The following is a 14,611-nucleotide window of genomic DNA, read 5'->3' on the forward strand; positions in this document are numbered from 1 at the left end:
AACTCAAAACAAGAAACAGAAAAAAGGGCAAATCGGTAGACTCACAACCTAACTATGGAAGAGGACATAGCTGCAGACCAAAACCACGTAACAAGAGCGGTTTACATTCCCACTCCGATCTGTATGGTTCTCAAAGCCACGAAGATGATGGAGCCTCTAGAAATCCAAACCTATCCTTGTGGAGACGCAGCCCTGAGAAGTAAAGTTTTCAAACAAATAGAAGAGAGTTAATTGTCTCTTGAAAACCGGATCACCTACGACAGTTTGCGACTCGTAGGAAAAGTTTACTAAAGTATTTGCCGTTACTTTTCGATAAGGATATGAAATCAACCTTCTTAATAGGGCGGGATGGGATGCGTTCCGTAAACTTACCGACTTAGTCATTTATGTACATTTTACAATAAAAAACTTTCTTTACAGATTTCTTTCCCTAAAACATATTTATTACTCGGTGTGTTTAAGACTAAGGCAATGAAAAAAGTCTATTTTCATTTATCGATAGATCCGTTGTCCTCTTTAAAGTAGACTTTTATTAACGTAATGAATAACTATGGATGGTTAAAATTATCAGGTGTCACCTGCATAGCCATCTGCGTGGCCACTTGTGCAAGTGCAGTCACAACAAAGAGTGTTGGTTGGTATAAATAGAGGCGAGGGTACAGGTAAAATACATTCTTGCTCGTGTCGTTGCAGGAAACGGACCTTTTCGAAATATAGGATTCGGAAAACCGTCTAAGAGGTTTCTTTCAATAGCCTGAGGTCTGAGAGTCCGACGACAATCAAGACTTAAACATTGGTGATGTCCACTACATGATATCCATTACCTTATATTGTTACAGTCTTCGAATACTTCTAATATGAGTTTTTCATGTAAACTTAAATAGTCTTTACCTCGCTACAAATCTTTATCCTTTCATTATTCCTCCTGAGCATCTTCTCCGCTATCTTCAGGGTTTATACCATTTCGAATATTTTTTTTTCTTAGAGTAGAAAGACTATGCTATCAACACACCAATTGTGTTCGAGAATTTTACTCAATTTTACACTTTTAATGGTAATTCTTTTTTAAGGAAGTAAATTACCGAATTCACTCGAATGCGTTTAAAATTTATATCCGTCAAAAATAAACTAAATAAGCACGTAGTATCTTTTTTAAGTTTACTTCAAATTGTAACCATAAAAATGGCAGTTTGTGTGAAAATCAACTATTATTGGAACACTTTTGTAATGAGCTTAATAAAATGGCGTGTTTTTTTGTTGTCTTATTTCGTAGTTTTGATTCCTTGCTCGTATAAATCGCTTTCTATTTATTTCTTAACCTAGTTGCTATTATTTATGTACAAAAAAAAATTATAAAAAGAATACAATTTTTTAAACAGAATATATCGGTTAAATAAAAAAACTATGAACACAGTAGTATTGTAACAGGAATGACATACTAGGAAATTGTTATTGCATCAAATTAAATCTATTATTAATGGAAAATAAGACTAGAAGAGAATTGAACCCTCTGCTTTTAATAAATTATCTCACAGTTTAATAATCTTAGAGCCTAGCTGTGGTCAAATAACGACAGTTCAAACATGGGCTGGCTCAACAGGGGAAGTACCGCAATCTCATAACAAATTTTTCGTTTGCGTTATGAGGTTCCCGCTGACGTAAGTAAAGGAGTTAAAATTATAATAAATCTTTGTATAAAGTAAAGTATATATTTAATAAACAAATCATTGGTACAATAATAATTAAAACACAAAGCGACAAACATCTCATTTGCTTATTTACAAACTATTATGTAACATTAAAACTAAGTATTGCGAAGAAATAAGTTACTGTGGACTTCCTGAGTCAGTATCCGGACGGACCGGTCGAGATCTGCAGTCAAGTAAACGGTATTTGTGACCATTTTTGATTAATCTCATTCTGATATCACTAATATACACTTGTCATATATTATATACCACGCCCTAGCACTTAGATATACTTAAGGCTAACTTATGTTAAGTCACATTAAGCTTTTTCATTGAATTTTAATCCGTTGACCTTACATGGCGTGTGTAGGAAGGAGTTCAGTGATAGAATTTACTTCTATAATGAAAGCGGATATGACGCTAAATGTACTGACATTTAATATATACTCATAAGTTATACCTGGTTATAAATATGATAAAAAACAAAACGTCAAAATTTCTGTTACAAAAATTATGATCATGAAGATGATGTTTCGATGTTTCAGATGAACCGAAAATAACAGTTCTATTAAAATGTATTATAAAAATAATTCGGTTCATCGGAGCCCCGTCGCCGGTTGTCTCTAACAATTAAGTACGTCAAAAATTAAAAAAACATTCTGAACAATATTAGAACGACAATGAGGAAAGTCCAATAAATTCTACAAAAATATATTTATTTAGCAAATAAATTATTCTAAGAACTGTAATTTACAGTATTTTAACTAAGAATCTCAGCTCATCCGTCAATGCCGAGCATGTTTTTTTGCAGCCATGGTACGAAGTGCGTCACCCTCGTGTAGATTCCTGGATACCCAGCCTCGGCACACTTCCGACCGAACGAAACCACTCCGGTCTGGTAGAAGTATGTTGCCAGCGTTGTTGGATTGTACTGAACACAGAGGAATTCATTACAGACGAGAGAAAATGTTGAGATAAAGATAAAGATAAACATTCAAGAGTCAAAGCATTGCAGTCCTTATTAGGGATCAATCGAGAACGCACAAGAATAGGGTGTTCTGAAACACCTACAAAAGTATCCGTATGAAATAGTTTTTTACTTTATACCAAGCCTATAGCTTCTTACATTCCAAGTAGAGGAAGTCATGCGGCGGATAGCACTCGCTAAGTTGCTTCCAATTTTAGAGGAACATCAACCCTACGATCACTCACATCCGGCTGCATGAGCGGTCCGCCGCTGTCGCCCTGGCAGGCGTCCTTGCCGCCTTTCTTGAAGCCGGCGCACATGACGCGGTCGTCGATCACTTGAGCCTTGTACCGCGAGTAGGCCTTCTGGCAGAACGAGTTGTCCAGCACTGGCAGCTGAAGGACTTGCAGGTGTGATGCTGACGGCCCGCCTGGAATAGAATCGGCGACATTAAGGTTTTGGTGTAATTCGCTCGACGTAAGTTAGTTAGCTCGCCTGAGTTAGTGAAGTGCTACGCACGGAACTCGGTGTCTCCCCACCCAGCAATGAGTGGGTTGTAGTCAACGAATGAGTTGGCGCGTAGATCCGGACGCGTCGGGATGCAAATTGGTCTTATCAGATCTGAAATAATTAAATATTCATTTGAAATTATATCGATCGTCTACTAATAATGTGTGTGCTTGATATTTGTTAAATATTTAACTAGAATAAGAAAATACGTCAATTAATATTCACAAAAAGGTTTCAGTTTTTGTCATTAGTTATGGAAAAGGTGCAGGTTTTTCCCTGTCTTCGGTTAATGGACAGCACTTCGTAGAAAATCTCATTAGCAGCATCACATCGAGACTCACTGGTGAAGTCCACGTCGTTCTGCAACACCAACAGTCCGATGTCGTTAGTGTACGAGGTCGCATTGTATTTCTCATGTTTGATCTTTTGCTTGATGAGGACATCGATGGGAGTAGCACCTTCATCATCTCGCTCCAAGTCCAGCTCGCCGAGACGGACGACGTATCTGTGCGCATTTCATATTACCAGTTAGTCCTTTGTTGACAGCACGTGTACAGCAACAGAGAAGCTGTGATGTGTTCTTCTTAAGTTTTAATTATTATCGTGCAATATTTTTGACTGTCTATTCAGTGAGTGATTGATGTCCTTCAATAAGGAGATAAATTTCCGAATCTAAATCTATAGTTTGATTTTATTTTTATTTATTTAAAATACCGGCTGTATTTTTTAAATCAAATCGTCCTCAAAACCCGCAGAACTAGAATTAGAATTTTTCTAGTAAAATTGTAATAACTCATAGATTTATTTTAGGTTTTCCGTGTTAGCGCTAATCTGGTTTCAGATGTTGTAACTCTATATCATTATACGTTTTATACAACACGGTTTCCGTTCTGTGTCATCATTAGCTATAAATCAAACCCGTGATATCGTTTTGAAGCATTTAAGTGATCTACTTCCGTCACCTGATAGTTTGTTATGTTATATATCAATAGCGATTTAAGTTGAAAACACTGTTCAAAGCCATGTTGTGTTTGCAATGACGTCTACCTTGAAATAGTGTGATATATGTAAAAATATAAAGAGTAAACAAAAACAATTTAGATTTTTTTTTGTTGATACGCTTCACTGTATCTCTCTGGAACTCTTATTGGACGATCACTTCTTTACCCTCCAGTACAAATACTAGATTCTGTATCTATTTCGACCATGACAAATATAAATGAAATATTTTACTTAAAATCTTTTTGCAAAGCAAATATGTATATACAGAGATTAAATTAGATTTCCTTCACATAATAATTGTCTATGTCCTTCAGTAAGCTATAGCGTATCTATAGATCTAATGAGACGTTACTAACAAGTCGTGCTCGTGGTTGTGGATGCAATGGGCTGCGGTTAAGACATGGTGGTGGGAGACGAGCGAACCTCCACATAGCCAGCGCGTACCAGCTCCACTACGACCCTTGTAGCCCAGGAGTGCCATCCAAGGGAAATCACCTTAACAAACACCCTTACAGATACAAGATGTAAATAGATGATTGTATTGTTAAGAAAATAAAATCGAGAAAGAAATTTACTGCGCCACAACAGGTGCAGGGTATCTGTGCTTTGAAAGATGACATTACATGATCCACGTAATAAAAGATGACAAGATTTAATCAAACCTATTGACAGAGGTGTTGTTTCCTTGAAATTTCAAAGAAGATTCCAAGATTTATCAAAATAAAGAAGCATATTTATTTACTTATGAAAAGCCGTTGAACTATTTTTTGTTGTATATTATTTAAATTTGAAGATATGCAAAGAAATCTTACCAAGTTTAGCATTGACTCCACCCACGACTCTGCTGAATGAGGCATTGGAGACTCCACACTCAGGTGGTTCAGGGAAGGCAGTGATGAAGTCTGACTCCGAAGGTATGGACTTCCCGGATGGCGTGGGTGTAGGGGGTGTTGGAGGTGTCGGAGGTGTTGGCGGTGTGTCGGGTATAGGAGGTGGAGGAGGTGGAGGAAGAGGACAACAAACCTGCGATAATTTCAATTAAAATCCTTATTTGGGCTATATATCCTTATATATATCCTTGCGATCGGTATGTTACTTAAATAATTGGTAATTTTCTAAAATATTTTTTTATCTTTTCGCTTTTTGAACTGCTCACCTTGGGATAATTTCCTTCAAAGCCGCATTGTGCCGCTCTCAACTCCTGGACAGCGGAAGGACTCGTTCTGGCTTGCTGCAGTAGCTTCACATAAACAGGACACGAGACTATTGTTATACAACGTCCAAGACCGCCACCCACGGTGTTGCATGTCTCTTCTAAAAGTAAAAGGACAATTAGCTCATAGATTAAGTCTTTATAGATTGACAAAACGGAAAAATAGTTAACCAGTTCTCAATGGTTTTACTTCTGATATTCAACTTGAAGCAAAACAAAGTTAATGCATGCGTTCTAAAAATATTATTTGGTTTTTAAATCATATATAAAATAAAGATAAGTACACTTTTATCATATAAAACTAAGAATGAAGATTATATATTTTTTTAAATCTTAATTTATACAAAGGGACAACATTAGGTTACTCAATCTTGAAGTTTACGAAGTATAATTTTAAACACCTACATTTAAAAGTATGAGTCAAGACAGAAATGGGGCTGTACTTAAAATGTTTATTATAAAAATAATATCCGTATTGTAAATATTACAGGAAATAGATAGTATTGTAACTGTCTGTACTTGTAGAATTATACACTTCAAGTATATAAGTACATTAGCGTTATATCTATCTTAGTGACTTTCGTGCCATGAATTTGAAACCCGTATCTGGCATCTGCTGATTTTAATATATTTGTATATCATCCAATTGAATGATATAATTGTTTCTCATCTGAATTGTGATGGCATTTTAATGACATGTGGCATCAAGCTGTGACGTCACCGCCGTTTACATCATCCTACGTGTGAGTCTGTGTGAGTGTGTCAGTGTGTATGTATTTGTGTGATGGATATAATTTAATGTTTAAAACTATAAAAGAAACAACGCTTTGTTCCTGAGGCGGAATAAGTTTTTTTTTTTATTATGAATGAATAATAATAAAAAATAAAAATTACGAAAATGTTGCGCATGTATTTATATATATGTATGTAACTTTGGCATACATTTGTGAGATTATGTGATAAAATAAATTTATATGGCAAAAATAGAATAAATTATGTGTTCTAAATATTACATCTACATACAAAGTGTAGTGGAATTATTTATAGACCTCTGTCTACGCGGTCGTCGTAAAATTCTAACCGCAAACAATCGTGGCGAAGATGCTCTCGAAGATTAAATAACTTATAAGGATATCCCGCGTCCTAAGCATTACTATAACCAAAGGGTGTAATTAGTGTCATAATAACTATTATTATATAATTCTAATTTGCTTTTATGTAGTATAACTAATATTTAAAATAATTATTTAAGTATAGATGAGATAGAAAACATAACAACGAAAAACAAAATCTTCATTTTACTGCTAATAGAGAGGAAACTTCTCAGCATTCAATGGATTCAGGCCCATCGCAGTGCAGAAAAAGGAGCTTCAACAGTGCCTGGGACTTGTGACCCAGGTATAGGTTTAAGGGGTCCCTATCTAACGCGCGATAAACGCTCACCACCTCCACCGTCCAAGCTCCTCTCTCTACCTAACCACATATGAAACGAAGCTACTATAGAAACGTATCCATCGTTATAGTCCAAGTCTGATAAAATGTACGAAATTACATACAAGAAGTAGAATTGAAAATAATCGTATGTTTTCTATGTAAGGTCAAGCTAGCGTATATAAAACGTGGATTGACCTAAGGAAGACCTTCAAGAGTATAAGGAAAAATAATACGTCTGATACGCAATCGTTTGTAAGTATGATAATGAGAATAGTGCAATCAAAAAATAATTGCTTTCATTTAATAAAACCAACAAGATACGTGAAACTTAAAACAAAAAAAAAAGAAAAAATTAAAAAAAAATACAGGCCTCCAGTCTGATCCTCGTCTATTAATAATACAAGTTTTTTAATATAAATTTATAATAAGTCTTCCATGTCTGTCATTTTAAATTAATTCATCAAAATGTAAACTATGACGAAACCCGATAATCTATGATATGTACGATGTACATATAAAAACATTTTAATTATTTTTCCTATGAAAATTACGTATTAACAATTAGTTTCATCTTCTCACTTTATTCTTGCATTAATTAACTTGTCACATTTCAATTATCAGTAAATTGAAATTTATTTTGTTTAAGTTTTACGCAATTGTAAATTATGTATGTCTGAGAAATTTTGAAACTATAATTAGTGAAGATTTAATATAGTAATATCACCGGTTATTAATAATTTTTTTTTAACTAAAATAATTATTTGATTATCGTTTCTTAAACACCACTACACGTGCATACAAACAGTTATAATGTACCCCCCAGCACCTTAACTTAGCACAAAAACGTGTATTGATAAATATATATAAGTGGTTAGTGAAATTTCATATTGCCAGTGTTAGAAACACGACCTTAACCTTGTACACCTGTGATTACACATACAGCACCGTTCAGCTTTATTATTATCTGATAGTTATGATATATGTTAAATTATATGAAAAATATCAAACATTTACTGAATATTCCTTCGTTAAAGTCGTTTCGGGATTCGAAAGCTGGTACATGTGCGTCTGGGCTGTAAAAAGGTCCGGAATGTGTCCCAGAAATCAAAGTGCCACCGTTTCCTTTTTTACTTTCATCTGTGCCGAATACAGGGCCGCTTTGCACTCCAGAAACTAAACCAGTACCGCCCTGATCGGGTGCTTCGGTGGTGAAAGGATTACTATTTTGTGAACCAGTAACCAAGTTACCAGAATTTGTAAAATTAGGTGCTTCTGTGCTAAAAGTGGGACCGTTTTGTTGACCAGATATCAAACCTCCAAAATTGCCATCATTAGCTGGTTCTGTACTAAAAGGTGAACCATTTTGTTGTCCAGAAATCAAATTTCCAGGGTTTTCATAATTAGATGCTTCCGTCGAAAAGACGGGGCTTACTTGATGTCCAGATACCAGTGTGCTACCACTTTTATCACCATTATCCTGCCCAAACACCGGTCCCAATTGCTGTCCTGAGACTAAACCACTCGAACCTTCATTTGTTGGTCCAAAAACAGGTCCAACCTGTTGACCTGGTGTTAAATCCCCGTTGACATTTTGATTACCATTGAAACTTGGAGCATTTGTGACTTGTTCGTTATTATACTCTGGATTTCCGAAATTATTTTGCTGTCCCTGATTTGGGAATCTAACATTGTAAGGGTTGTGATTGGGATTTGTTATCGGGTTGTTCTGAAAGGGATAGATGTATGCAGGGTTGCTGTACGGGTTTTCTCGTTCCAATTGGAGAAGTTTGGAAATAGTGGTGGAAATTCTGCTTGGATTCGGGAAAAAGTTTTGGGCAAATCCAAACGGTGATTGGTAGCGTCGTTGCTCTCGCTGCGGGAAGAGCCCTATAGAGAATAATATGTATTTATTATCTCCTATCATACAATATAGAATGAAACGTTTCCCCAAATATCATTAACCTAAAATACATGTGGATTTATAACACTATTAGCTGTATGTATATAGGTAGGTAGGTAGGTATATGTACATCACAGGTCAATATCGGTAAAACCAACAAAATTTGGCTTTTAACAAGAACGCGACATTAAATTTTGGTTTCACGGCCACAATTATAGTATAAGAGACACCCATGAATATAATAAAAGAAACTTTTTATCTGAAATCCGTTGATTCTGGTTTTTGTTTTAAATAAATATTTATTATTAGAAGTACATTTTGTTCATAATAAAATATCTAAGCTTTACTTCAGTTGATACTTATAATAAGACACATGTAAAAATGAATTTCAATTTGTTTCGCCTACATTATAATAGTCACTAATGCTAGTGAAGGATCTTACACTATTTAATATTAATATATACGTAAACTGCGCTTAAATTGCGCAAAGCAAAAAGTACATATTGGCTTCTTAAATAAATACTCTAATGGTAGTAACAAGCCAACACCTATATATATATTTCAACTAGCGAATCACTCGTCTTTATGCCGACATTTTAAGTGAGAACTGATTTTTAAAACATCATTTGTTTAATATGCTATCACGGCGAACAACTTAGAAACTTGTTTTGTCGTTCACATACATATATGTTTTATTATATTTTTTTATGTCTACAGACTACGATTTTTAGTTCCATTCTCATTTTCAATAAAATTAACAGAACTTTAAAATTATTTTGTTTGTTATTCAAGGTACAATTCAAATGAATGTCAGATCCGGGTGCGGGATTTGATCGGTTTGAACTGACGTGACGAGGCGGTTTTGGTCAAACGAAAATATGTCAGGTTCTTAATTATGTTCCGAGTTTGTCAGCGAAAAAAATTTGTCGACAAGTCGCTTTGTAACGTACATATACGGCGACTGAGTTATCGAGATAATACCTGATCAGTGGCAAATATAAAAGACTGAATAATACTCGATTGGATTCAAATTTTCATGAAAATAATTTATAAACAGTAAAAGTCCTTTACGTTATTTGATGTTCATAACCAAATTGCTATTATTTCGCGAATAAACCAGATTTTTGTTGAAAAAGAAGCCTTCTTAATGATTTAAATTTGAAGCAATACTTCTTGGTGACATCAATCGTATGTCTATCTTGAATTTATTTAAGTTCTTCTTGTAATCCTTAATTTCAAACTAATGTTTTTCTTCACGTAAAATTTTCTTATCAGTAAATTTTAATTCTTATCATCAGCGTTGTATGCACCGCTTCCCTAATTGCTACAACTAAATACAATTAAGCGCTTTAATTATTAAAAGTGCAGTTTTTATTTCTACACAATACTGAACGTTTAGCTAAACGAATGACTTCACTGAAATATGTTCCATAAGAAAAAAAAATAGAAAAAAAATATATAATTATTTGTTCAAGGTTTCGTAACACAAGAACAAGGTTTATGTTGGGCGTCTGTGATTCAGATCTGTCAAACTGATATTACCGAAATTTATATTAAAAACCCACAATAACAAAGTAATATCGATCGCAAAATCTTACTGAAAATACGTGTAAGTATAATTTATATTATATTTATTACATTTTGTAACGTCAATTAAAAATAATTTATAGTAATAAGTCTTATATTACAATAACATAAATATAATGAGAATGCAGGTAGACAGACAATTAAAATATGTACAGCGTTAAAAATATATTAAGCCTAATTAAATACAAGGAACTTACCGAATTGACAAAACACAGCTCGTAAACACAAACAGACACACAGCACTGTCAACAGAGCACTACTCATTACGCGAGGAGGTAACATGGCGTGTACGAGCAAGCACCGCCAGCGACTGGGGCTGGCTCTTGACCAACTTTGAATATATGAGCTGAGATGTCTACGTCATACGTCCACTACTGACCGGAACTTACTTCCAAGGGAATTACACGGGATTCCCGGATCTATACTGCTTTTTATATCCTTGATAGAACTCGTATAAACATGGAAAGGCGGAATGAGCACTTGTGATTACTTACACTTGTCTGACAATACTCTTGACAGATTCATTCAAAGATTGGGTTGATTGATTTATAATCCTAATGATATGATTCTAATGATTTTAAAAGCTATCAGAATATAAGCAATTAGTGTTGCGATTGCGTCATTAGTGTTGTACCCTGTTTCGTTCGTAATTACATTTTAATTTACTGTTTAAAGAAGTTAGGTACTATAGTTTTTGGAAATCTCTGGTCTTCTAAAAGTCATTCGTTATTTGCCGTTACATCGCTAACCGGTTTTCAATTGGTTGCTGTTTAAACTCCGTAACAACTCAAGGTTACTCGACTTATATTATGCAACTCCGCTAAATACCAGAAATAAGTTTTTTAAAAGAATTATTCTATTTAATAAATATTCTTCATGTCCAGATCACGAATCGTGGATACAATTATATATGGTATTCGGAATACTTGTTCCGTTTCAAAAGATCTGGTTTAAGGTCAACGTGAGCTGTCATTTTTAATCACTAACACACAACTATAAAAGATAAAATGATATAAAACTTGAAAAACAACTAATTATTAAGTTCGCAATAAACGTTATTAATATCTTCTCCATGGAAATATATATAAACAAACACATTAACATTATTTGCCCAAGGTGTTATAAAACACATCATGTATGTCCCTCATTAACACAAGTAAAGAGCATATATAGAAAATATTCATGTAAGAAAATGAAAAATAATCAATTCAATTTCTTTTGTATGTTTGGGTCTTATTATTTTAACAAATCAAGATTTTTTTTTTTAACTTTTAAGTGACAACAATCACAAAGAAGAATCTATCAACCGTTTTGAATTTAGAACATTTAAGTCACCTTAATTTAAAAAAAATACGCATACAGATAAAAAAAACCGTAAAAGTCCGTAACAGGAATATAAGAAAATATAAAATATTTAACAAAGGCGTCCTAAAAATAGTAATAAATTGTGATTCAATAAAGAAATGCCGTACAGAAACTATTTAGCATTTATAAAGTTAATGTAACCAATCTTTAAGTCACAAAGCGGTCTGTTGAAGAGATGTAACAGTCATGGTGACTTTATACGTCTTCATTAGCGAAACAACTCAGAGCAATTAAGATGTTTTGTAATAATTCTACCTTTTAGATTTAAATGATTATAATGTACATATATACACATCTAGGTACATTTATTTGTATGTAGATTTAAGGCTTCTTTATAAATAAATTATATATATAAATAATAAATTTTTGTGCATATCCTATTCTCCATAAAACTTAGTGTCTTTAACAACAGAGAAAAAGGCTTTACAATTAAAAATCTTTGTATTGGTCACAGAAAACTCCTCAGTTTTAAGCTACGCTTACTATAATGTAGGCGATACGTTACGGAATTTTACTTATATTCAGACATATTCTGTATTTCTTCTATAAACACCTTTGTACCTGGAAACAGAACCCTCCATAATACGAATCAGGCCTAAATACAATTTAATTTCTTATAGAGCGAGCTCTTCAAGTTATTTTCTATTGACCATTTTTTACTGAAATCAACAAAAACACGTAAAAAATACGAAGTGAGTTTAATAACCTTGGTAGACAAAACAGATTGCAGTTTGAACAAAATTATATACGAAATTATGTATATTCATATAAAATATGAAACAAAAATATCGGTAACATTTTACGCGGAGAAATAATTTCACTGAAAAATAAAAGTGCAGTACAGGCAGCAAAAAAATATAACAATATGTTTTTAATATTATTAATACTTTATTGAACACACGCAATTATATGAAATTATTTATCAGAAAGAAAATTTTTTTAAAGTAAAAAGCATCAAATCATTTATAAACATGAACCCAAAAATTTAATTATAGTTTTGTCTAAACCATAAAATATAATTCCAAAAGACTGAAGTTCCAGAAAACTTATGAAGTGTGTTGTGGCGATCATTAGTGTTTAAAACAATGTCATGTCTAACACGAGGGTAATATTCCCCTGTAATATTTGTATTATTCTAATTCTCACCTCTCGATCTCAGCTTCTGCATCCGCTTGCCATTCTTCACCACCACCTTATATTTTCTTTTCACGTTGTGCACTTGATTTGGGGCGTAGTTCCTGTTGTACGCGTAACCGGTGCTATTTATACTGGCTTTAGGGAAATAATGGCCTTCCAAGCTGGGGTAGTGATATCCGAAATCAGTATGAACAGGAAAATGGCCGCTCACTGGAAAGTCATATACGGGGTAGTGGTTATAGCACTTCTTGTAGCCGTGGCCATAACTCGGGATCCCGTATTGGTTGTCGCATTTGTCGTCATGAAGCAATGTTTGCATGAGGGCGTCGTAGGCCGCGTAATATTCCGGGGAGTGGGTCGGGTGTGGAGGTTTATATACAAGAGGGGTATGGAGACATTTTTTTGAATTTTGCGCCAAGATTAAGAGCACTGGAAATGATTGGATGATGCTGCATATCGTACTACCGTCTATTGTCATTGTAAAAAATGAAAACTATACTACTTTCAACTGACAACAATTTTTATTTCTAAATCAGTCGATCTTTCGAACGGTTGAAATGATACTGTCGAATTTCTAATAATCCTCCCGGAACAGGGTCATCCATATTATTGTAGTCAACGAGATTTTCATCTAAAATCATCAGAATGTCGCAATAAAGGAAAACTGAACGCTGTTACGGACACAATAAATACAATTTCACAGTTATTAACTCGATGCCTGGAGATAAGAACATATCACTAACCACGGAGAGAAAGAAAATGTTATTTTACAATACTAATAACGACTCATTATTACGCTGTAATCTATATTCATCTAATTCACATGTTTTTAAAGTTTCAAATTAAACTACATTTATTCATATATGATAATAACAGCTCAATGTATATTTTAAGTTATAAGTAACGATTGGTATTTATATCTGAGATACGACCATATTTTTTCAATTCAATAATAAAAGTCACGACTTGTGAGTTATTTTTTACTCACTCTCCGCTTCTACTCACTCGTCGCCATTCAAATATCTCCTCTAGTACACTGACTGACGTCGTGGCGCCTCCAGTCATGAAGTCAGTCAGTTATTTTAATTGTGATGTCGTGTTTACTCAGAATAACTATAATAGTTATTTGTGGTTTTATCAATCAATCAGCGTTTTAGATACTATATGCATCATTGTAAAATAGATCTGGAATTATATTTAGATATTGTAATTTAAAGAAAGTCTGTTCGTGCTCGATATCTTATAAATAAAGTTAATTATATAACAAAAGCAATTATTTACTTTTATAATTACATCAAAATTGTCTTATGCTGTGTATACAACATGCAATATATGCAAGAAATATATATTTTATTTTTTGAGTGTAATTTTATATATGGCAACTTGGAGACCAGTTAAATCTCACGAGTCCTTAATTAACAAGATGAAGCATAGTAATTGGTAAAGATAAATCAAAAATAATATGTCACTCTAATGTAAAAATACAGCATTAAACTTTACATGTTGCAAATAAATGCCTGCGTAATTTAAAAATGCCTTAGTACAGTAACATTAAAAACTATCAGTATATATGAATTCATTGGTCCAAAAAAAGGGAAAGACGATTTGTTATGTAACTTTCGAACTTTGACTATTATTTCATCGGAAGCTTATTATCCAAAATATTTGAATATTAACTATATGCGGATTCTTGTGTTTATGCGGCTAGACACAAAAAAATACCAGTATGCTTATTCATAATTTGTATCGTTACGAAGACCGTCTCTCAATCAATCACCTCCGTCAATACTATAATATGCGAAATTACT

At 33.6% G+C, this 14,611-nt stretch overlaps 1 protein-coding gene across 2 annotated transcripts; it reads right to left on the bottom strand.

Moving 5' to 3' along the window:
• Window positions 1–1,689: 1,689 nt before the first annotated feature.
• On the bottom strand, window positions 1,690–10,657 carry LOC116773994 (venom protease-like). Of its 2 annotated transcripts, XM_061523951.1 has the most exons (9): window positions 10,499–10,657; window positions 7,829–8,701; window positions 5,324–5,481; window positions 4,980–5,190; window positions 4,524–4,662; window positions 3,507–3,670; window positions 3,175–3,276; window positions 2,901–3,085; window positions 1,690–2,619 (listed from the first exon to the last, which is right to left on the bottom strand). In XM_061523951.1, the coding sequence occupies exons 1-9, from the start codon at window positions 10,581–10,583 to the stop codon at window positions 2,467–2,469; spliced, it is 2,070 nt and encodes a 689-aa protein (XP_061379935.1). In that variant the 5' UTR covers window positions 10,584–10,657; the 3' UTR covers window positions 1,690–2,466. The 2 variants fall into 2 exon arrangements, with proteins under 2 accessions (XP_061379935.1, XP_061379936.1); XM_061523952.1 differs by lacking the exon at window positions 7,829–8,701 and having other exon boundaries at window positions 10,499–10,644.
• Window positions 10,658–14,611: the final 3,954 nt, after the last annotated feature.

This window comes from Danaus plexippus, chromosome 20, assembly GCF_018135715.1.
Source record: "Danaus plexippus chromosome 20, MEX_DaPlex, whole genome shotgun sequence".
NCBI lineage: Eukaryota > Metazoa > Arthropoda > Insecta > Lepidoptera > Nymphalidae > Danaus > Danaus plexippus.

Coding starts and splice junctions, on each gene's coding strand:
- LOC116773994 (XM_061523951.1), bottom strand. CDS start 10,583: ATGTTACCTCCTCGCGTAATGAGTAGTGCTCTGTTGACAGTGCTGTGT. Junction 8,702..10,498: donor AGCTGTGTTTTGTCAATTCG/GTAAGTTCCTTG, acceptor TATTCTCTATAG/GGCTCTTCCCGCAGCGAGAG. Junction 3,671..4,523: donor CACAACCACGAGCACGACTT/GTTAGTAACGTC, acceptor AAATGCGCACAG/ATACGTCGTCCGTCTCGGCG.